The sequence below is a fragment of the Lithobates pipiens genome, unplaced genomic scaffold, assembly GCF_037356315.1.
Source record: "Lithobates pipiens isolate NorthernLeopardFrog02 unplaced genomic scaffold, aLitPip1_a1.2 Scaffold_28, whole genome shotgun sequence".
Classification (NCBI taxonomy): domain Eukaryota; kingdom Metazoa; phylum Chordata; class Amphibia; order Anura; family Ranidae; genus Lithobates; species Lithobates pipiens.
Window position 1 is genome coordinate 221,761,970 of NW_027507789.1, and position 24,978 is coordinate 221,786,947.

Sequence of the window (24,978 nt, forward strand, 5' to 3'; positions counted from 1 at the left end):
TTTTCATCGGACAAAGTGCCACGCATGCTCAGATCAAATTCCTACATCAAAGCTATTGGCTACTAGCCTGAATGTAGTCCCATCGTAAGGAAATTACGTCATCACGTTCTGAAAGATCGGATTTTTCACCAACTTGGCCTGACCGTGTGTATGCAACAGTTTCGGACACAATCCGTCGGGCAAAATCCGACGGATTTGGTTGGCAAAATCTCCGACCGTGTGTACGTGGGCTTAAGGGCATATTTGCCATTGAACCCTAACAAACTGATTTTAGTAAAGGTTCCGCAAGACCTGAAAATTTTTTTTAGGGGTTCCTCTGGCGCAGGGTTCCAAGTTTTACTTGGATTATATGTCCTATGGTCCAAGGAACCTCTTTACACGGCTGTTATCTCCCACAGGCCAGGGAACTCCTTTACTGCTGAACCCTAGGCAGATATACTACAGTAAAAGACACAAATAATGCAACTCTGTATTTAACCTAATCGTAAGCAGTGTAAGTACCTGAAGGTGATCTGGTATCAGCCTCTTGTAGTCACTGTACAGCAGGGATGGAGTGTGAGAGAAAGAAGCAGCACAATAAGCCAATCAGTTTATGCGCCGATGCGAAGCACGTTGATCACTGTGCTACCTCTCCTTTCATTGTCCACTCACAGGCTGGGAAGAGTCTGGGATGAAGTAGATTAAATGAAGCTGGACTTGTGTACAACCAGCCTGTAGGGTTTCTACCTGAACGATCAGTGTTGCCGGATATAGCTGGCAGCACTGATTATTGTATTCTGATGACAGTCTGTCAGAATACAACACCACAGAGGGAAGGATTCCCCCATCCACCTTGAATATGTGGATGGCGGAAATTAAGAATTTTCTTTACATGCTTCTTTATATCGAAATAGGCCATGGAAACCCTTCAACTGGCTTACATCTGCAATGGAATCGCTTCCCACACTGCGCCTGAGTGCTTCCGTCATATACCACTTCCTCCAGTCTGAATATAGATTCAGATATAGCCACATATTACAACCAAGAACTAGGCAGGACTTGTTTTGACTGCAAAGCTGGAACTGTTTACTTGACCAAGAATACATGCTTTTATACACTTGAGAAGGAGGTTCCCCCCCTCCTGATCATACTACTCTAACAATACAAACTGTTACCAGAAACATAAATTAGCATGAGCTAAATTAACTAGTAGTGATTTACCCAGCCTAGGTGACTCAGAGGTTTGACCTTTCAGGTCAGATTTGTCGTCTCCTAGCTCACAAACTACAATACACTTTATTATAAGTATAAACACAGAACTCCTTCACACAATAGCAGACCTAATTACAATAAAGACATTATGGCAGGGGGCCCCAGACAGGTGGCTTGCTGATGACATCAGCATCTGCTATGAGTCCCACACTGGTTGAAACCATCATGGCCTTTTTAATGATGTCCTTTTGCATTAAATAACATCTTCCCAAATTCTTGTAGCTCCCTCAAATGCCAGGGCCCATAGTCAACACGCAAGAGGCTAGCATTCAGCCCCCTCCACAAGCCTCTGTCCCCGGAGAGTCAATCACAACACCTTCCCACGGAGCAGCTAACCCTTTTAAAAGGTTTAGATGTTGCCATGGGGTCTGGGAACCCCTTGACATGGCCCAGTAAAAGAAGGATTTTGCGGCCAGGCAAAGGAAACCGGCCTACTTAGCCTAACCCCCCCCCCCCTTCACCCCACGCCTGTTTAGAACCAGGCATCTGGAAAAGGAAGATGATAAATATACGGGAGCAGCAGCCTCCACAATGAGTCAGACATTTTGTCTCAGGTCAGCCATATTTATGCCAGACGCGCCCTGCGCTGTGACAGCGATCGAGTCTATTCTCTCCACAAGCCGAGTGTCCTCACCTAAACCCTATTTTATAGCACTGAGCACATTTTCCCGTCTGTCTGTGCCATTGATGTGCTTCAAAACACAGATTGGAAATAAGTTAAAGGTTTATTCGGCTTGGCTGCAAATGACAGCACGATCGCCTCTCTTTTCCGTTTTACTAGAATCCAGGGAGACGGCAGCAGATGTACAGTTGCGTACAGCACATTGCTCACCCACGTCCTCTGATCGGTTCACAGCAGTGAGCTTAAAAGGAAAGGATTGTGTACTCTGCTACTACCCGTGGTGAGCTATGCTATATTACCAAAAGTATTGGGACACTTTTACACACATATGAACTTTAATGGCATCCCAGTCTTATTCTGTAGGGTTCAATATTGAGTTGGCTCCGCCCTTTGCAGCTATAACAGCTTCAACTCTTTTGGGAAGGCCGTCCTCAAGGTTTAGGAGGGTGTCTATGGGAATGTCTGACCATTCTTCCAGAAGCGCATTTGTGAGGTCAGGCACTGATGTTAGACGAGAAGGCCTGGCTCACAGTCTCCGCTCTAATTCAACCCAAAGGTGTTCTATTGGGTTGAGGTCAGGACTCTGTACAGGCCAGTCAAGTTCCTCCACCCCAAACTCGCTCATCCATGTCTTTATGAACCTTGATTTGTGCACTGGTCTAAATTATTTGGTGGAGAGGGGATTATGGTGTGGGGGGGGGGGGGGGGGTTATTTTTCAGAGATTAGGCTTGGTCTCTTAGTTCCAGTGAAGGGAACTATTAAGGCATCAGCATACCAAGACATCTTGGACAATTTCATGCTCCTTATTTTATGGGAACAGTTTGGGGATGGCCCCTTCTTGTTCTAACATGACTGCACACCAGAGCACAAAGCAAGGTCCATAAAGACATAGATGAGAGCATTTGGGGTGAAGGAACCCCTGTCAGATTTTTTTTTTTTTATCATGAGTGTCCCATTGGAAAGTCTTCTCTTCACTTCCTGTCTCATAGCCAAAACAGGAAGTGAGAAGAAATCCCTCCAAAGAGAGGGAATCCCTGGCTGTGTCCACTGGAAGATTTCTCTTCTATTCCTCTTCTGATGACAACCCAAAATATGGACAACTCCTGGTGATAGGTAAACAGGACAAATAGAGAGTGTGACACAGACAACAATAAACCTGAAAGTTTTGCCTTTAGCTACACTTTATTCTTTGTTTATGAAGAGCACACATTTTGTACACCAATTAATGTCTATAGGTGCTTTAAGCATGGTCGCACCTAGGCATGAATAGCCTCTTTATTTTTTTCATCATATCATAGTTACATAGTTAGTCAGGTTGAAAAACAGACACAAGTCCATCCAGTTCAACCAAAAAACAAAATCATACAATCCCATATACACAATCCTTTACCCACAGTTGATCCAGATAAAGGCAAAAAACCCCAGGAAAGCATGCTCCAATTTGCTACAGCAGGGAAAAAAAAAATCCTTCCTGATCCCCCCCGAGAGGCAATCAAATTTTCCCTGGACCAACTTCACCTACAAATATCAGCACCCAGTTATATTATGTACATTTTAGGAAATAATCCAGACCTTTTTTAAAGCAATCTACTGAGCTGGCCAAAACCACCTCTGGAGGGAGTCTATTCTACATTTTCACAGCTCTTACTGTGAAGAAATCCTTCTGTATTTGGAGATAAAAACTTTTTTCCTCTAGACGTAAAGAGTGCCCCCTTGTCTTCTGTAATGACCTTAAAGTGAATAACTCAACACCAAGTTCACTATATGAACCACTTATTTATTTGTACATGGTGATAATACCCCCCCCCCTTATGTATTTATACATGGTGATCATATCCCCCTTATGTATTTATACATGGTGATCATATCCCCCTTATGTATTTATACATGGTGATCATATCCCCCTTATGTATTTATACATGGTGATCATATCTCCCTTATGTATTTATACAGTGCCTTTGCGAAAAGTATTCGGCCCCCTTGAACTTTTCAACCTTTTTGCCACATTTCAGGCTTCAAAACATAAAGATATAAAATGTTTATTTTTTGTGAAGAATCACCAACAAGTGGGACACAATTGTGAAGTGGAACGAAATCTATTGGATTTTTGAAACTTTTTTAAACTAATAAAAAAATGAAAAGTGAGGCGTGCAAAATGATTCGGCCCCCTTGCGTTAATACTTTGTAGAGCCGCCTTTTGCTGCGATTACAGCTGCAAGTCACTTGGGGTGTCTCTATCAGTTTTGCACATCGAGAGACTGAAATTCTTGCCCATTCTTCCTTGCAAAACAGCTGGAGCTCAGTGAGGTTGGATGGAGAGTGTTTGTGAACAGCAGTTTTTTGCTCTTTCCACAGATTCTCGATTGGATTCAGGTCTGGACTTTGACTTGGCCATTCTAACACCTGGATACGTTTATTTGTGAACCATTCCTTTGTAGATTTTGCTGTATGTTTGGGATCATTGTCTTGTTGGAAGATAAATCTCCGTCCCAGTTTCAGGTCTTTTGCAGACTCAAACAGGTTTTCATCCAGAATGGTCCTGTATTTGGATGCATCCATCTTCCCCTCAATTTTAACCATCTTCCCTGTCCCTGCTGAAGAAAAGCAGGCCCAAACCATGATGCTGCCACCACCATGTGTGACAGTGGGGATGGTGTGTTGAGGGTGATGAGCGGTGTTGCTTTTACGCCAAACATATCGATTTGCATTGTGGGCAAAAAGTTGGATTTTGGTTTCATCTGACCAGAGCACCTTCTTCCACATGTTTGGTGTGTCTCCCAGGTGGCTTGTGGCAAACGTCAGACGAGACTTTTTATGGATATCTTTGAGAAATGGCTTTCTTCTTGCCACTCTTCCATAAAGGCCAGATTTGTGCAGTGTACGACTGATTGTTGTCCTATTGACAGACTCTCCCACCTCAGCTGTAGTTCTCTGCAGTTCATCCAGAGTGATCATGGGCCTCTTGGCTGCATCTCTCATCAGTCTTCTCCTTGTCTGAGCTGAAAGTTTAGAGGGACGGCCAGGTCTTGGTAGATTTGCAGTGGTCTGATACTCCTTCCATTTCAAAATGATCGCTTGCACAGTGCTCCTTGGGATGTTTAAAGCTTGGGAAATCTTTTTGTATCCAAATATGGCTTTAAACTTCTCCACAACAGTATTACGGACCTGCCTGGTGTGTTCCTTGGTCTTCATGATGCTCTCTGCGCTTTCAACAGAACCCTGAGACTATCACAGAACAGGTGCATTTATACAGAGACTTGATTACACACAGGTGGATTCTATTTATCACCATCAGTCATTTAGGACAACATTGGATCATTCAGAGATCCTCGCTGAACTTCTGGAGTGAGTTTGCTGCACTGAAAGTAAAGGGGCCGAATAATTTTGCACGCACCACTTTTCAGTTTTTTATTTGCTAAAAAAGTTTCAAAAATCCAATAGATTTCGTTCCACTTCACAATTGTGTCCCACTTGTTGGTGATTCTTCACAAAAAATTAAAATGTTATATCTTTATGTTTGAAGCCTGAAATGTGGCAAAAGGTTGAAAAGTTCAAGGGGGCCGAATACTTTCGCAAGGCACTGTACATGGTGATCATATCTCCCTTATGCATTTATACATGTTTATCATATCCCCCCTTAATCTCCTCTTCTCAAGAGAGAATAAATTCAGTTCCTCTTATCTTTCTCCATAGCTGAGCTCCTCCATGCCTTTTATCAGATAAAAAAAAACTCTTAGGACACTGAGGAAAGTTGGTTTTGGAATCATCATGAGCAATGCTGAAATATGTAGCATGCCCAGCCTCCACTAGGCCATGAGTAGCCTCTAAAGTTTTTCATGTATGAAGCTTATGAGTACAGTTTATTTCCCTCCTGGTAACCAATAAACGTCTCCGTTTTGCATTCTGCCCTGCTAACAGGAAAAGCAGCAGCTGATTGGTTGGTATGAAGGCTAACAGGGAGCGCTCCAGTTACACATCCCGGACGAGCCCCCAACCTGCCTCTAAACAAGAATGTTGTACCTCCCCCCGTTACTCACTTTCCTTGATGTTCCTGCAGGACCTGGTAGATGCTAATCTGGAAGGTCTCGTTGTCAAATCTCTCCCGAATATAATCTTTATATATCCTGAATTCGGCTGCCGTTACTGCATCTCCTTCGGGAATTTTGGCCAGGTCAAACCGGAACTCTCGGTGGTGGCGTCGTCGGTGAAAGAATTCCTTGTCGTGTTCCACTGAAAGAGCAAACACACGAGATTGGACTCTTGTTACCCCCTCAAATGTGTCAACCAGCAAGCTTACAAAAAATAGATTCGGGAAATAGACTCATGTGCCCAAAACATACCCACACACACTACAATCTGAAAATACAATTAACAATAATTTTTTCTTCTGCCAAAAAATTTCACAATTTGTTGATACTTAGAAAGCAACTGCATGTTTGTATATGCTGGAGAGTTTTCCATTCAATCCCATTAGACTGTAACACGTACTTAGTAGGCTAGAAAGTTAAAATGCATCTGCAGCAAAGTTTTTTCTTATGCCCCGTGCACACTCGTAATTTTGGTTGGAAAAAGCTCTGATGGTTTTCCCAATGGAATTCCGACGGGATTTCGCTCAAGCTGTCTTGCATACACACACACGGTCACACCAAATTCCGACAGTCAAGAACACGGTGACATATAACACGTACGACAGGACTAGAAAGGTTCAATAGCCAGTAGCCAATAGCTTCTGTCTCGCAGTTGAATCTGAGCATGCGCGAGTTTTTGCGTATCGGAATTGCATACACACGATCGGAAACTTTTTCCGTCTGAAAAATTGAGAACCTGCTTTCAATCTTTTGCTGGCGGAAATTCAGCCAGCAAAATTTCCGATGGAGCATACACGCGGTCGCAATTTTCCAATGAAAAAAGCTCTCATCTGTCTTTTGCTGGCCGAAATTCCGACCGTGTGTATGTGGCAATATAGTTTTTAATGGAATGTGGAAGGGGTTAGGAACCATGTCATGCATTTATTGCTGTCTGTGTCCTTCCTAGGGGAGATTTATCCTCATTTGTTTGTCCCGGTAACCATTATCGATAAAAAAAAAAAAGTGATGGAAAATTCAAAATGTTACATCGGTCACCAGAACAGGAAGCCAGAGGAAATCTATTTATTGGTGACTTCGGGACAAGAAGTGAAGGTAAATGTTCCCAGTGAGACATAGGCAGCAACGCTTTCATGCTCCACCTAAAAATAAAAGAATAATAAATACAAATCAACTGGAGATGCACTTAAACCAGTGATGGCGAACCTTGGCACCCCAGATGTTTTGGAACTACATTTCCCATGATGCTCAACTACACTGCAGAGTGCATGAGCATCATAGGAAATGTAGTTCCAAAACATCTGGGGTGCCAAGGTTCGCCATCACTGACTTAAACCCATTCCCGTCTGCCCCGGCATTCTGTAAGACGTTCAAACTGCCTAGGGGTGATGGGTAAAATCGGCGATCATGTGACCAATGTCATAGTGGTCACATGGTCGGAAGCTGGTTCTGCCAGCTACCACTCTGTAGCCTGGACCAAAAGCCGACTTCGACACCTCGCTGTTTGTGCATCGGCCGCCCAGTGATGCATATGTGCAGTACCTGAAAATGAACATGAGACATATCATATGTTCGTACGTTAATGCAAAAGCACCAAAGCAGACAGGTGTGAATGGGCTCTTATCTGATGACATCTCTTGTCTATGAGGTATCCGCAGACACCGCTTGCCAAAGCTTTTAGAGGAAAAAAAATTTGACAACCTAAATAACAATCGACTGCTGTCTAACCCCAGACAAAGATAGTTTGGTGTCATATAGGCTTAACAGCAATAGTGAAGACCATACATGTTTAATACCCTGCTAGAAGATTCAGGTGCCTAATCATGCTGCACAGTGGCGTAACTAGAACCTTCAGGGCCCCGATGCAAGAAACCATGAAGGGCCCCCTGAACCCCAGCCAGGGCCCTTCCCACCGAGTACGGCGGTGGAACTCCAGGGCATGGTCACAGGTATGACCTTTGTGAGCCCTGTAGTTCCACCACTGGTTGGGGAGAACAGACATCGGACTGAGCGGCAATGCATGGAGCAGGAGAGGGGTACTCTGAGGAGCCGGCCGAGGACACAGGTCATGGGGGGAATGCACAACTAAAGAGCAGCCAGTGCGATAGTAGAGCATGGAGCTCTGCTAGTCACCCTCCGCCTCCAGCCACCCATGTGCATGGTGCACTGGTACCCCTAGCTGCCTATGCTGCTGCCGGCCATATGTTGAGGGGGCTGCATGGGCCCCCTGCATCACAGGGCCCGGTTGCGGTCGCGACTGCTGCACCCCCTATAGTTACGCCCCTGATGCTGCATACCCGTCAACCCTTTAGCATCTATGGGCTCATCGTGGGCTCACAGCTCAAGGCCCTCACCAGGTGTTTTGTCTTGCCAGTACTCGCAGGAACTCTGCCTGGTCTTCCAGGGTTTTCAGGATTCCTAGGACCTCCAGCACTTACAGAATCCTTGCATGGTCTTCCTGGATTTCCAGGACTCCTAGTATCTCCAGTACTTACAGGATCCATCTGGGGTATTCCAAGAATTTTCAGGATTTCTGCTACGTCTTCCCATATTTTCAGAATTATTCAGACCTCCAGTACTCACCAGACTCTTGTGGGTTCTTCCAGGATTTTCAAGAATCCTAGGACTTCCAGTACTCACAGGATCCCTGGAGGGTCTTTCTGGATTTCCAGAATACCTAGGACCTCCATTACTTGCAGGACTTCCAGAGTTACCACCAGCACTTCCAGAGTTCCCAGAAATTATGCTGGATGTGTCCTCTATCCAGAAGGGAATCCAAGTTCCAACCTACCCGTGACTTAAGCCAGTCATAGAAGGATTAAAACTTGGCTGGTTCAGCAGGAACTGGAAACATTTCGATCCATTTATGGGCAGGCTGGCTGTACTGAAGTTGAAGAAGTTGACCAACCAATCTTTTGTGTGATCACTGCTGGTGGCTATAGTGATCATTGTATCCTGACGGCAGGGAGACCTCCCACTGTCAGAATACAATAGAGCAGCAGAAGGGATTACCCTATCAAAACGGACTGTGGTGATGGGGTAATTGGATTCATGTTCTTTCCTTCAACCCACGGGTGAAGAAAAGGAAAATGCATAATCTATGGCAAGCCTAGAAGTGCTATAATACCTGCCAGATGCTTATCTGTTGTCAATCCGGACTAAACCAACTAGTCTTTTTTGCTTTCCATCTGCCAAGACCTCTGTTGGGACCTGACTACTCTCTTGTTTAATGCCTGTCAAGAGCTCTGCCTGGGCCCGACTACTCTCTTGTTTTCAGACTGCCTAGACTTGTGCTTAGATCTGACAAATCTTCTGCCCTGACTCCTTGTGAACAGTTTCCACATTGAAGCCTTCCCTTGGTAGTATGATCCTGAGGGACACAACATGGTGCCACTTTAACCACTTGAGATCCGCGCACGAGCGGCCTGCGCGCCCCCTAAGGGGCGCACGCGGCGCGCTCTGTGATCGGCGAGTCTATGAGACTCGTCTGATCACCGATCCGAGCAAGGGGTCGATCCCGACCCCTAACCACATGATCAGCTGTCAGCCAATGACAGCTGATCATGTGACAAAACAGAGCCGGTAATCGGCTATTTTTCCTCCTCGCGCTGACAGCGCGAGGAGAGAAAAAAAAAGCCGATCACCGGCGGCCGACATCAGTCCCAATCACGGCCAGTGTATCAGTGCCCACCTGCCAGTAACCCCCAGAGAATAAAAAAAGGTCCACCCAGCAGTGCCACCCATCAGTGCCCATAATGCCACCCAGCAGTGCTATACATCAGTGCCCACAGTGCTATACATCAGTACCCACAGTGCCACCTATCAGTGCCCACAATCTGCCTCAACAACATTGCTGCACCTCAGTGCCACATATCCGTGCCCATCAGTGTCATCTACCAGTGCCCATCAGTGCCGCCCATCAGTGCCACCTATCAGAGCCACCTATCAGTGCCCATCAGTCCCATCTATCAGTGGTACCTATCAGTGCCCCTTAGTGCCACCCATCCGTGCCACCTATCAGTGCCCATCAGTGCCGCCTTATCTGTGCACATCAGTACTGCCTTAACTGTGCCTATCAGTGCCCACCAGTGCCGCCTATCAGTGCCCACCAGTGCCCACCAGTGCTGCCTCATCAGCGCATTTCAATGAAGGAGAAAAATGACCTGTTTGCAAAATTTTATAACAAACTATTAAACATGATTTTTAATTTTTTTTTTATTTTGCATCTTTTTTTGTTTGTTTAGCAAAAAATAAAACTCCCAACTGTAACTAAATACCACCAAAAGAAAGCTCTATTTGTGGGAAAAAAAATGATAAAAATTTCATTTGGGTACAGTGTTGTATGACCGCGTAATTGTCATTCAAAGTGCATCAGCGCTGAAAGCTGAAAATTGGTCTGGGCATGAGGGGGGTTTAAGTGCCCAGTAAGCAAGTGGTTAAAGCAAAGAAACCCACTGGAATCTCTGGCCTATCATTCTTTGAGGGGTGCTATGGTAAGGACCAATTGTCACCTAAACCCCAGAGCTCAGTTCAGCCTCTGATCCCATGGAGAGAGTCCATTCTCATTGTGGTCGATTCATTCTCTATTTGGACCACAACATGATGAACGCTGAGAGCATGGCTTGGATAAATTCTCTGAATAAGGACAATAAAGCTTCCCTTGAGGAGTGGATGGAAAGGTGTAATATTAAGCTTGTACGAGTGAATGGTCAGAGGAAATATGGTGGCCCTCCTGCAGACTGAGTTGTAAAAGCTGCTCCACTTGGGACAGAAATATTTATCAACAATATCCCATAAGAAATCTATGAAGCTATATTAATTCCACTTTTTCAGACTGCTGGAATGTATGAGCTTGGTCTTATGATGACTTCTGCTGCTTCAGTGTTTAGATCTTTTTTAGGGCTGCAATGATTAATCGATATTATCGATAATAATCGATAATGAAAATCGTTGTCAGCGATTTTCATTATCGATTAGTTGGTCCGCACCTTCCGCCTGTCTGTTAGTTGAAAAAAAAAACGGAAATAAATCCTCTCCTCCTATGTCATCCGTCCTCGGCGGCGCTCTCTGTGACCAGGCACGCACTCGCCGCTGCACGTCCGTGGCGCGCCTCTCCTCCTCGCTGATGTCACGTGACATTCACACGGATCTCAGCCCCGCCCGCTGCTGCCTCGAGGGAACAGAGAGGGAGAGAATCTGTGAGGAGGACACAGCCGAGCTGCAGAGTGTGAAAAAAGGTAGCAGCTATCGGCTAAAAGTTGTACCCAGCGCGCGCGCGCACACACACACACACACACACACACACACGGGGACACCAATGATGGGGCACTATCCCCCCCCCCCCCCCCCCGGCTGAAACACCAATGTGGCTCTATTATTCCCCCCCCCCCGCTGAAACACCAATGTGGCTCTATTATTCCCCCTGCCCAGAAACACCAATGTGGGAGGAATAACGCCCCAGCATTGGTGTCAGTGGGGGGAATAGTGCCCCATCATTGGTGTCAGTGGGGGGGGGATAGTGCCCCATCATTGGTGTCAGTGGGGGGGGGGTAGTGCCCCATCATTGGTGTCAGTGGGGGGGGGGGAATAGTGCCCCATCATTGGTGTCAGTGGGGGGGGGAATAGTACCCCGTTATTGGTGTCAGTGGGGGGGGGGAATAGTGCCCCGTCATTGGTGTCAGTGGGGGGGGGGAATAGTGCCCCGTCATTGGTGTCAGTGGGGGGGGAATAGTGCCCCGTCATTGGGGGGGGGAATAGTGCCCCGTCATTGGTGTCAGTGGGGGGAATAGCGCCCCGTCATTGGTGTCAGTGGGGGGGAATAGCGCCCCGTCATTGGTGTCAGTGGGAGGAATAGTGCCCCGTCATTGGTGTCAGTGGGGGGAATAGCGCCCCGTCATTGGTGTCAGTGGGGGGGAATAGCACCCCGTCATTGGTGTCAGTGGGGGGGAATAGCGCCCCGTCATTGGTGTCAGTGGGGGGGAATAGCGCCCCGTCATTGGTGTCAGTGGGGGGGAATAGCGCCCCGTCATTGGTGTCAGTGGGAGGAATAGCGCCCCGTCATTGGTGTCAGTGGGAGGAATAGCGCCCCGTCATTGGTGTCAGTGGGAGGAATAGCGCCCCGTCATTGGTGTCAGTGGGAGGAATAGCGCCCCGTCATTGGTGTCAGTGGGAGGAATAGCGCCCCGTCATTGGTGTCCGTGGTAGGAATATAGCGTCCCATCCATGGTGTCCATGGTAGGAATAGCACCTCGTCATTGGTGTCCCTGGGAGGAATAGTGCCCCATCAGTGGTGTCCCAGTTTTTTCATTATTACTTTTAAATAAACGGAAAAATTGAACATTACTTTTTTTTTGAGATTTTATCCGATTAATCGAAAAAATTATCGGCCGATTAATCGATTATGAAAATAATCGTTAGTTGCAGCCCTAATCTTTTTGTCAGGCGTTACTATGATATACTGAAGCATAATTACAAGCATTTTATGAGCGTCAAAGACTTATTGACAATGACATGAAGTTTATGCAAAGAGTCAATATTTGCAGTGTTGACCCTTCTTTTTCAAGACCTCTGCAGTTCCCCCTTCATCCTGACTGATGGCCGCCCATTCTTGCATTATCAATGCTTGGACCCTGTCAGAATCTGTAAGGTTTTTTTTTGTTCAACCGCCTCTTGAGGATTGACCACAAGTTCTCAGTGGGATTAAGGTCTGGGGAGTTTCCTGGCCATGGACCCAAAACTTTGATGATTTGTTCTCCAAGCCACTTAGTTATCACTTTTGCTTAATGACAAGGTGCTCCATCATTCTACAAAAGCCGTTTTTCCTCTCCAAACTGTTCTTGGATGGTTGGGAGAAGTTGCTCTCAGAGGATGCCTCAATGTACCATTCTTTATTCATGGCTTTGGCAAAATTGTGAGTGAGCCCATTCCCTTGGCTGAGAAGCAACCCCACACATGAATGGTCTCAGGAGGCATTACTGTTTGCATGACGCAGGACTGATGGTATCGCTCACCTTTTCTTCTCCGGACATGTTTTTTTCTGGATGCCCCAAACAATCGGAAAGGAGATTCACCAAAGAAAATGACTTTACCCCCCAGTCCTCAGCAGTCCAATCCCTGATGTTTTTCCTGGAGAGAAGTGGCTTCTTTACTGCCCTTCTTGACACCAGGCCATTCTCCAAATGCCTTTGCCTCACCGTGTGTGCCGATGGACTCGCACCTCTCTGCTGCCATTCCTGAGCAAGCTCGGCACTGGTGGTGCCCCCGATCCCGCAGCTGAAACAACTGTAGGAGACGGTCCGGGCACTTGTTGGACTTTCTTGGGCACCCTGAAGCCTTCTTCACAAATGCAGTGGAAATGTTTTTTTATGGGATTAAGTTCATTTTCATGGTAAAGAGGGATTTTGCAATTCATCTGATCACTCTTCACAGCATTATAGAGTATATGTAATTTGCCATCATAAAAACCAAAGCAGCAGACTTTTTGAAAAATAATATTTGTGTCATTCTCAAAACTATTGGCCACGGCTATACTTTGTGCATCTGTGGGACTGGTGCCGAACAGTCTGCTTGGGTACTGATCTGAGTCACCTAGGCTTGTCTAGGTCAGCCTTATTCAACTAGGGTGTCTTGAGGTTTCTTCAGGGGTGCCTTGGCAAAATGCCTAGAAATTGCCCCAAAATGTTATACAAGCCAGCAGATGGATGAAGCCTGCCTTTTAGCTACACAAAGCCACAGGTTTTCATTGTACACCAGTGGCGTCCGCTCCATTAAGGGCGCTACCTCCCTATCCATGCGTCCGGATACATGGATTCCAATGGTTTTTTTTTTAAAGCACGTGATTAGAGTCAGTTGTGTGAATGAATTTTCGCTATTGTCACAATGATTCTCCTCCCTGCCAATCAGGAAGCGGGTCGAAGTAGGAGACACAGAAAAAGCTGCTGCCCGTCGCCTGGAGGGAAGTGCTGCCCATGGCAAAGATGGGGTGAATGTGGGGCGAACCAACCGGAGGGGGGGGATTGCAGGTGCGGGTGACTTGTCCCACTGGGGGGGGGGGGGTTTTGAGGGTGACTGGGGGTGCATTGAACAAGACTCATTAAAGATAAGAACTTCAAAATAATAACGCATAATGAGTACTTGCTTTCAAATAGAGGACCCATTAAAAGACTATTTATAGGAAACTTTGCCTAAAAGAAACCTGAAGGCTGCCTTTTCTAATTTCTCATTCTGAAAATGCTAGTTGCCTGACCTTCTTTAACCCTTGTGGTTTTTCACCTCAATGCATTCTATGCATTGAGGTGAAAAAGCTCTTGTAGTGCACCAGCCCCCAGGGACGAGCACACCCACTTCAGCCGGTGTCTCAGGGCCTGACTGCTCCCGCTGCTGTCAATCAAATACAATGACGTGGGAGCCGGAGGGGTGGAGCCGAGTCCTGCTGTCTGTGCCAATGGACGCAGCAAGAGAGCGCACCCACGCGGGTGCCCCGAGGGAGAGCGGTTCCCTGATGGGGCATTCAAGAAGAGGAGGAGCCAGGAGCACCACTGAGGGACCCCAAAAGAGGAGGATCTGAGCCACTCTGTGCTCGGTCTTGTATGGATTTTAAATGGAACCCCCACGCTGAAAAAACTGAGTGGGGTCCCCCCAAAATCCATACCAGACCCTTATCCGAGCATGCAGCCAAGCAGGTCAGGAAAGGGGGTGGTGATGAGCTAGCGGATTCCAGATTCTGATAAGCCCCCCTTGCCCTGCAGACCCCGACAACCACGGCCAAGTGTTGTTGGGAAAAGGCCCTTGTCCTCATCAACATGGGGACAAGGTGCTTTGGGATGGGTGGGCGTACCCACCCCCCCATGTTGAGGGCATATGACCTGGTACGGTTCGGGGGGGTGGGGGGGTGGGAGAGACACTCGCTTGTCCTCACCCCCTTTCCTGAACTGCCGGGCTGCATACTCAAATAAGGGTCTGGTGTGGATTTTGGGGGGGGGGACCCCAAGTGCCTGCATTGTCAAGATCAAAGTCGGATCCCCGTTCATTGAAGTCGGACGGATGCCGGACTTCAAGTCACAGGGCAAAGTCGGAGCCACAGACGTACGACTGTCGCGTTGTGCCAGTGTGAACCCGGCCTAATAAGTATGAAACTAGGGACTTCTGACTTCCCTGCTAAGCACCCTTCTCCTTCAATGCAACTAGCATTTTCAGAAAGTAGCAAAGACATCCCCCACGAATTTCTCTTAGGAGACGTTTATCATAAAACTTTTGACGGCTGACCTTTAAACAGGGCCTGCTAATGGCCGGCGTAAATTTAAATGGAACGGGTTAATTAAGCAATCTCCTTTCAAGTGGCCCTATTAACCCCCTCCGCCTGTCCCATGTAGCCCGTTCATGCCATGACTCAAGTCCCCCCCCCCCCCTATAATGACCAGATGTCAAAAGAAAAACTTCTGTAATGGAGGAGCTTTCAATGTAAATTAAACACTTAAACCTCAGCACATGTGTGTTTCTTAAGCAAACAATCAAATCTTTGTAAACGTAGAGAAAACACAGGATGGATTCAATTAAGCCCCTCGAGCCGTATGCGTGGAGGGGGGGGGGGGGTTAGCGGTTGGGAACCTTTTCCTTTTTTTCCAAGATTAATCGCTACCCATTAATGCTAGTAAGTAACGAGACATCTTCCGAAAGTACAAAAAAACGTCAGGTCCATGCTAAAGAGAGAAAAAAAAATGTAGAACTTTTTTTTTTTTTTTTTCCAGAAAGAGGGCCACAGCTGGTTTTGAGCAGCTCGGACGCAAATGAAATCAAAATGAGAAGTTCTAATCCTTCCCGGGGTCTGGATTCCACCATCCTGAAATCATTACACATTAAGGGGCAGGTGCAAGTCCTGTATATAAAAAAAAAAAAAAAGGTTTGTTCTGTTTGACATAATCCCCCAAGATTCGTATCTACAACACAGAAAATCAAAGCTGCCTGGCTACAGATGAGCACGCTCGAGCTCACGGACGAAGGGAATGCGGTCAAGAGTTTTAAAAGCATTGGCAATGCGTTCTGATGTTTGTTCTGCTGCCTGTATTTAAAAAAAAAAGAAGTACTTTATTAGAGTTGGCCTTCTGTTACAATCTCTGCATTTCCCGGGGGGTGACGGATGGACGGACAGACAGCCAGCCAAGACACGTAGGTGAGGCCGGTGTTCTGCCAAAAACGCCCCCCCCCCCCCCCCATCGGATAGTGTCTGCCCCGTACGGCGCAGGCGCAGCGCTTGCACAGTATGGAGGATAAGGAGACTCCGAAAGTCTCTGAAGAGTCCAGGTTCAAGCCCCACCATCCAAGTGGACATACGGTAGCACTTAGTAACAGGGCCCCTCGCGGGTTCGCTTCGCTCACCACGCTTTGGGCACGGCCTTGCTTCGCTCGGCAATTTTATATCCTAAGTCTATGTTCACTTGGATGGTGGGGCTTGAACCTGGACTCTTCTGAGACTTCCGGCGTCTCCTTGTTCTCTGTACTGCGCAAGCGCAATACAGGGCGGACACTATCTGATGGGGGACACTATTCGACACAACACCGGCACGTAATATCTGGACAGTGCAGAGGTTGGGCGCGGGTCCCAGGGAGGAAACAACTGGGGGATCAGGACCAAGAAAGGTGAGAAGTATGTACACTATCTACTACCTGATCAATTACAGTGGGGAGAAGTGTTTGATACACGGCCGATTTTGCAGGTTTTCCTACTTACAAAGCATGTAGAGGTCTGTAATTTTTATTGTTGGTACTCTTCAACCGTGAGAGAAGGAATCTAAAACAAAAATCCAGAAAACCACATTGTATAATTTTTAAATAATATTTAATTTGCATTTTATTGCATGACATAAAGTATTTGATTGCCTACCAACCAGTAAGAATTCTGGCTCTCACAGACCTGTTATTTTTTCTTTAATGCTTGCCATATATGGGTCGAATTTCGAAAGAACTTTCTTTCGAAAAAGTTATCTAAGAATTTTCGTACGAATTTCGCACCATTAGTGGACTGCAGCAATGGCCAGTTTTCGTGCGGCCATCGAATTTTAATAATCGGGCATGTTGGAAATTTTTTGAAAAAAACTACCGATTTTCTAATCAATGATGGGAGAATCGTGCGAGAAATGTAATCGAAAAAAGAAATGCGCATGTGCAAGAAAAGAAAATAATGGGCATGTGCAAGAAAAGAAAATTCCCGGAAAGAAAAGAAGATTCCCAGACACGAAAATTCTTTTCTGTAGGAACATGAGGTGAAATTGAAGGTTTGGTTGGTCAAATTTCAAAATCAACCGTGGCGTCATCAAATCACAAAACGCACAAACTTTCTGATTTTCAAAAGAAAGTTCTTTCGAAATTCGACCCGTGTATGGCCAGCATTAGAAGCCCTCCTGTTCTTCACTCATTATCTGTATTAACTGCACCTGTTGGAACTCGTTACCTGTATAAAAAGACACCTGTCCACACACTCAAAACAGACTCCAACCTCTCCACAATGGCCAAGACCAGAGAGCTGTGTAAGGACATCAGGGATAAAATTGTAGAACTGCACAAGGCTGGGATGGGCTACAGGACATTAGGAAAGCACCTAGGTGAAAAGGCAACAAATGTTGGCGCAATTATTAGAAAATGGAAGAAATTCAAGATGTTGGTCAATCTCCCTCGATCTGGGGATCCATGCAAGATCTCACGTTGTGGGGCATCAATGATCATGAGGAAGGTGAGGGATCAGCTCAGAACTACACAGCAGGACCTGGTCAATGACCTGAAGAGAGCTGGGACCACAGTCTCAAAGAAAACCATTAGTAACACACTACGCCGTCATGGATTAAAATCCTGCATCGCAAGCAAGGTCCACCTGCTCAAGCCAGCACATGTCCAGGCCCATCTGAAGTTTGCCAATGACCATCTGGATGAGCCAGAGGAGGAATGGGAGAAGGTCATGTGGTCTGATGAGACAAAAATAGAGCTTTTTAGTCTAAACTCCACTCGTGTTTGGAGGAAGAAGAAGGATGAGTACAACCCCAAGAACACAATCCCAACCGTGAAGCATGGGGGAGGAAACATCATTCTTTGGGGCTGCTTTTCTGCAAAGAGCACAGGATGACCGCAGCATATTGAGGGGAGGATGGATGGGACCATGTATCGCAAAATCTTGCCCAACAACCTCCTTCCCTCAGTAAGAGCATTGAAGATGGGTCATGGCTAGATCTTCCAGTATGACAACGACCTGAAACACACAGCCATGGCAACTAAGGAGTGGCTCTGTAAGAAGCATCTCAAGGTCCTGGAGTGGCCTATCCAGTCTCCAGAACTGAACCCAATAGAAAATCTTTGGAGGGAGCGGAAAGTCCGTATTGCCCAGTGACAGCTCCGAAACCTGAAGGATCTGGAGAAGGTTTGTATGGGGGAGTGGGACAAAATCCCTGCTGCAGTGTGTGCAAATTTCTGTAATTGCAAACAAAGGTTTCTGTACCAAATATTAAGTTCTGCTTTTCTGATGCATCAAATACTTATGCCATGCAATAAAATGCGAATTAATTATTTATAAAACATACAATGTGATAATCTGGATTTTTGTTTTAGATTCCGTCTCTCACAGTTGAAGAGTACCCATGATAAAAATGACAGACCTCTACATGCTTTTTAAGTAGAAAACCAGTGTATAAAATATTTGTCATACCCACTGTACATCAGAGAATATCTGCTAACTTGGGTACAAAAAAAGAGCCCTGGAATAAAAAAAAACTGACATATTGAATGATCCCCTGTGGACATGAGAGAAATACAAATCTCGATCTTTGCCTCTAATATGGCACCTACTAATATTTTTCATGATTGGCTTATTATCCTTCAGAGACCATAGTTTATCAGCTTTTTCACATACTAGAGACCTTCAACATCCCCAGTAATGCTGCCTATCCATTCACTAGAGAGCGGTGACATCACTGAGAATGGAGCCTATCCATTCACTAGAGAGCGGTGACATCACTGAGAATGCAGCCTATCCATTCACTAGAGAGCGGTGACATCACTGAGAATGGAGCCTATCCATTCACTAGAGACCGGTGACATCACTGAGAATGCAGCCTATCCAATCACTTGAGAGTGGTGACATCACTGAGAATGCAGCCTATCCAATCACTAGAGAGTGGTGACATCACTGAGAATGCAGCCTATCCAATCACTAGAGAGTGGTGACATCACTGAGAATGCAGCCTATCCATTCACTAGAGAGTGGTGACATCACTGAGAATGTTGCCTATCCATTCACTAGAGGCCGGTGACATCACTGAGAATGCAGCCTATCCAATCACTAGAGAGTGGTGACATCACTGAGAATGCAGCCTATCCAATCACTAGAGAGTGGTGACATCACTGAGAATGCAGCCTATCCATTCACTAGAGAGTGGTGACATCACTGAGAATGTTGCCTATCCATTCACTAGAGGCCGGTGACATCACTGAGAATGCAGCCTATCCATTCACTAGAGAGTGGTGACATCACTGAGAATGTTGCCTATCCATTCACTAGAGAGCGGTGACATCACCCAGAATACAGCCTATCCAATCACTAGAGAGCGGTGACATCACTGAGAATGCAGCCTATCCAATCACTGGAGAGTGGTGATGAGACATCAGTAAAAACATAGTTATTGTATTCTTCGTTAACATAAAGTTTATTCTAAATAAATCTGAATGCGGCCTATCCATTCACTAGAGAGCGGTGACATCACTGAGAATGCAGCCTATCCATTCACTAGAGAGCGGTGACATCACTGAGAATGCAGCCTATCCATTCACTAGAGACCGGTAACATCACTGAGAATGCAGCCTATCCATTCACTAGAGAGCGGTGACATCACCCAGAATACAACCTATCCATTCACTAGAGAGCGGTGACATCACTGAGAATGCAGCCTATCCATTCACTAGAGAGCGGTGACATCACTGAGAATGCAGCCTATCCATTCACTAGAGACCGGTAACATCACTGAGAATGCAGCCTATCCATTCACTAGAGAGCGGTGACATCACCCAGAATACAACCTATCCATTCACTAGAGAGCGGTGACATCACTGAGAATGCAGCCTATCCATTCACTAGAGAGCGGTGACATCACTGAGAATGTTGCCTATCCATTCACTAGAGAGCGGTGACATCATCCAGAATACAGCCTATCCAATCACTAGAGAGCGGTGACATCACTGAGAATGCAGCCTATCCAATCACTGGAGAGTGGTGATGAGACATCAGTAAAAACATAGTTATTGTATTCTTCGTTAACATAAAGTTTATTCTAAATAAATCTGAATGCGGCCTATCCATTCACTAGAGACCGGTGACATCACTGAGAATGCAGCCTATCCATTCACTAGAGAGCGGTGACATCACTGAGAATGTTGCCTATCCATTCACTAGAGAGCGGTGACATCACTGAGAATGCAGCCTATCCATTCACTAGAGAGTGGTGACATCACCCAGAATACAACCTATCCATTCACTAGAGAGCGGTGACATCACTGAGAATGCAGCCTATCCATTCACTAGAGACCGGTGACATCACTGAGAATGCAGCCTATCCATTCACTAGAGAACGGTGACATCACTGAGAATACAGCCTATCCAATCACTAGAGAGCGGTGACATCACTGAGAATGCAGCCTATCCATTCACTAGAGAGCGGTGACATCACTGAGAATGCAGCCTATCCAATCACTAGAGAGCGGTGACATCACTGAGAATGCAGCCTATCCAATCACTAGAGAGCGGTGACATCACTGAGAATGCAGCCTATCCATTCACTAGAGACCGGTGACATCACTGAGAATGCAGCCTATCCATTCACTAGAGAGTGGTGACATCACCCAGAATACAACCTATCCAATCACTAGAGAACGGTGACATCACTGAGAATACAGCCTATCCAATCACTAGAGAGCGGTGACATCACTGAGAATGCAGCCTATCCATTCACTAGAGAGTGGTGACATCACCCAGAATACAACCTATCCAATCACTAGAGAACGGTGACATCACTGAGAATACAGCCTATCCAATCACTAGAGAGCGGTGACATCACTGAGAATGCAGCCTATCCATTCACTGGAGAGCGGTGATGAGACATCAGTAAAAACATAGTTATTGTATTCTTCGTTAACATAAAGTTTATTCTAAATAAATCTGTAGCCGCCGTTTTCTTTGCCGTCAACTAAACATACCTCTGCCATGCATAATATTTACTTTATACAGAAGCGGCGTTTGGAAAAACAAAAATTGTTTCCACAATAAATTCTTTCGAATAACATTCTGGTCTAAATACAGATTTGCCGAAGCGTGTCACCCCACTCCGCCTGCCATATTCCTGCTGCGTGTCGGGACGAGTACAGGAGGACACGCCTTCTTTACACTCCTGACCTTGGCAGCGCAAAGACCTGCGTTACCGAACACTTCTCTGCAGCAGGTTCCTCTAGGCCCACATACCAGAGCCCTGACGTACCTGCTGCTAATTACGGGTACACGCCAGGCTCCTTCCACTGTTTGAAGACACAATTAAAATAATTTTCGAAGAAAGATTTGCACAATCAAGCAATAAACAGTTTTGCATGATTATATAGCAACAAAGTCCTCAATTTTAAAACGTTAGAATGATAGACCAACGCGTGTGTGAATAAATCCCCCAGTAGGACATATTTCATTTAAATTTTAATATTTTATCATTTGCTTATGGGGTCTTATCCCTGTGTAAGCTCGGTGCTGTTCATTGTCAGAGCTTACACCAGGTCAAGAACCTTTTCTCCACCCGCAAATACAACATTCAGGCCTAGAGAGTGGCCTACTAGTGCCCGAGCGCTGCACCCTAGGAAGAATCGGGAGGGGAGGTCACAAGTTTCCCCATAATCAGAAATACCGGCTATTTCTCTTAATGGAGCAGCTGGGGAGCACGACACAGGTGAATATCAGTTGGGTGCAGGTTCATCAAGAGTACCTGCCACTCTGATTTAAATTGGTGAAGTGATAAAAACTAGTTAAACCCAACCTAACCCAAAAGTTTATACACCAAGTCTATACTATTATGGTTATAAAATACTAAGGTGGTGCTACCGGCATTGATAACACTTACACTTAGAGGTCACCCCTATAAATCAGGCATGTCCAAATCAAGCCCTGCGGGCCAATTGCGGCCCGTGGTCCAGGTTCATATGGCCCCACTGGTAATTTGGATAAAAAAAAAATATATATATATATATCTATCTTTTGTGGCCCCCAATGAAAGTGACGCTCGGGGATTCGTTGGGGGGGGGGGGGCACAAAAGATATGTACCCTATTTATCGTTCCTCAGAGGGGACAGGACGAGTGCTGTCAGATTACATACAAGAGAATCTCCCAATTACTCGGCGGCGTCTGCAATAGGAAGTCCCGTCTCTTGGGCTGGCATTGGACGACTGTTCTGTCTATCATAGGCGGGACTTTGTATTAAAGAGGCCGCTGAGTAAAACAGGAGATCCTCCTGTTTGTAATCTGTTGGCACTCGTCCCACTCCCTCTCTCTGTCCCCTCTGAGGCTGCAGATGGGCATGGATCAGGCTGCACTCCTGGCAATGGTGAGGCTGCATTCGTGGCACTGGCGAGGCTGCATTCGTGGCACTGGCGAGGCTGCATTCGTGGCACTGGCGAGGCTGCATTGGTGGCACTGGCGAGGCTGCATTGGTGGCACTGGCGAGGCTGCATTGGTGGCACTGGCGAGGCTGCATTGGTGGCACTGGCGAGGCTGCATTCATGGCAATGGTAAGGCTGCAGATGGGCAAAGATTAGGCTGCATTGATGGGTACTGACCCTTATTTTGCTTCAGTTCTTTATTTCAAATTTACGTTTTTTCCTGAAACCTCCCTCTTAAAGTGAAGGAGCGCTTTATACGCCGATAATTATGGTATATCCAAATAACACACCCAAGCTCATCCTTAGACTCTTCACTACAAGGGCAAGAGAATTCTTGCTGGGCAGTGTATTAGTTAATTTGCATTTAATTTTAAATGGTTCAAAGAATGTTGGGCAAAATGGTCGGCCCTCACGCATGTTCACTTCATCAAATCTGGCCCTCTTTGAAAAAAGTTTTGACACCCCTGCTATAAATGCATTTCTACCTACAGTGGGTAAAATAAAGTATTAAACCCATCACCATTTTTCTACACCAAACCTAATAAGTTCAGAAATTAAGCTCTGTGTAATAAAATGGTATGACAAGGAAAAAAAGAAGTATTGAACACATCAAGAAAGGGAGGTGCAAAAAGGCACGAAAAGCCAAGAAACCAGCTGAAATCTATCAGTAATTAGAAAGCAATCCTGCCCCTTGTCAGTGCAAATTAATATCAACTGGTTCAGTCTCAACTGATGGCCTATAAAATTACCAAGTTGTCACACAAAGAAACATCTCATGATGGGTAAAAGTATAGAGCTCTCGCAAGACCTTCGCAACCTTATTGTTGCAAAACATACTGATGGCATTGGTTGCAGAAAGATTGCTAAACTTTTGAATGTTCCAGTGAGCACTGTTGGGGCCGTAATCCGGAAGTGGAAAGAACATCAACATAAACTGGCCACGACCATAAATTTCACGATAAACTGGCCACGACCAGGTGCTCCTCACAAGATTTCTAAAAAAAAGAGAGTTGTCCAAGAGTCAAAGACCACTTGAGGAGAGCATCAACAATACCTTGAATTAGCAGGTTCAGTTGTTTAGAAACAATAAGTAATGCACTTAGCCGCCATGGCCTGTATGCACGCTCGCCACGCAAGAGTCCATTGCTGAAGAAAAAGCATGTTGAAGCTCGGTTAAAGTTTGCTGCACAAAATTTAGACAGGCCTACTGTCATGGTTATGCAATAGTTTGTCTGTTTACCTGTTCCCATGTGTTCATCTAGAGACCAGCTGACCCTCACCTGTCTGCTTTTGTAATCCATCCTCTGGCATGGCTCCACCCTAGCTCCTATCAGGTAGCTCTATATTAACCTGTGCACTGCAGGCCATCCCTGCTGATCAACCTTTGTGTGTTAGCTTCCTGTTACCTGCCGTGTGCTCTTCTGTTGTTTTCCGTTACCGACTTTGGCGTGTCCTTGACTATCCCTGTTTTCCTGTGATCCTGACCTTTTGGCGTGTCCCTGTCTATTCCTGTCTGCTTGTGGCCCCGACCTTGGCTTTGTCCCTCACTTTCCCTATTCTCCTGTTGCCTACTGTGGGTGTGAGCTGGAGGACCCTGGGGGTCACGACCTGGAGCCAGTTGCAGCCAAGTCCATCCTCACCACTAGAGGCGCTGGTGAACACCTGCTGGCTCTTAGACTCCGCACCCCAGGGAATCTTACGCTCTAACCCCAGTGGGATCTGTCTCCCGTCTGCAGCAGTCAGCCGTAGGGTCCACAACCTTGCGGTGCACTCCTGATCCCTACGGTGTGCATCTGTCACCTCGCCTCAAGGTGACCTGACACCTACGAAATACTGGGAGAAAATAGTCTGGTAAGATGAGACCAAAATTTTACTCTTTGGATGCCATAATACACACCATGCTTGGGGGTCAAATGGCACATCACCCCAAAAACACCCCCATACCATACAGTGAAGTTCGGAGGTGGGAACATCGTGGTGTGGGGCTGTTTTCAGCATATGGTACTGGCAAACTTCATATCATTGAAGGAAGGATGGATGGAAAAAATGTACCAAGACATTCTTGATAAAAATCTGACACCATCTACCAGGATGATGATGATGAAACGAGGGCGGACATTTCAGCAAGACAATGATCCCAACACACAAAGCCAAGGAAACTCTCAATTGGTTTCAAAGAAAGAAAATAAAGCTGCTGGAATGGCCCGGCCAATCACCTGACTTGAACCCAATAGATAGGATTTTGTACCAAGCGTTAAATACATTTCAGTTAGCGTGTTCCGTGTGTCCTTCCATTTTATTACACATAACTTTATTTCTGACCTTATTGGTTTTGGTGTCTTTGCCCTTGTAC

The 24,978-nt window shown here is 46.0% G+C and overlaps 1 protein-coding gene across 1 annotated transcript in view; it reads right to left on the reverse strand.

Moving 5' to 3' along the window:
- Positions 1 to 24,978, reverse strand: part of BMP7 (bone morphogenetic protein 7) — a 132,135-nt gene that overhangs the window by 43,972 nt on the left and 63,185 nt on the right. Inside the window, exon 2 of the mRNA XM_077460572.1 lies at positions 5,912 to 6,104. Coding sequence (XP_077316698.1) covers positions 5,912 to 6,104 — 193 coding nt within the window. The remainder of the gene's footprint in view (positions 1 to 5,911; positions 6,105 to 24,978) is intronic.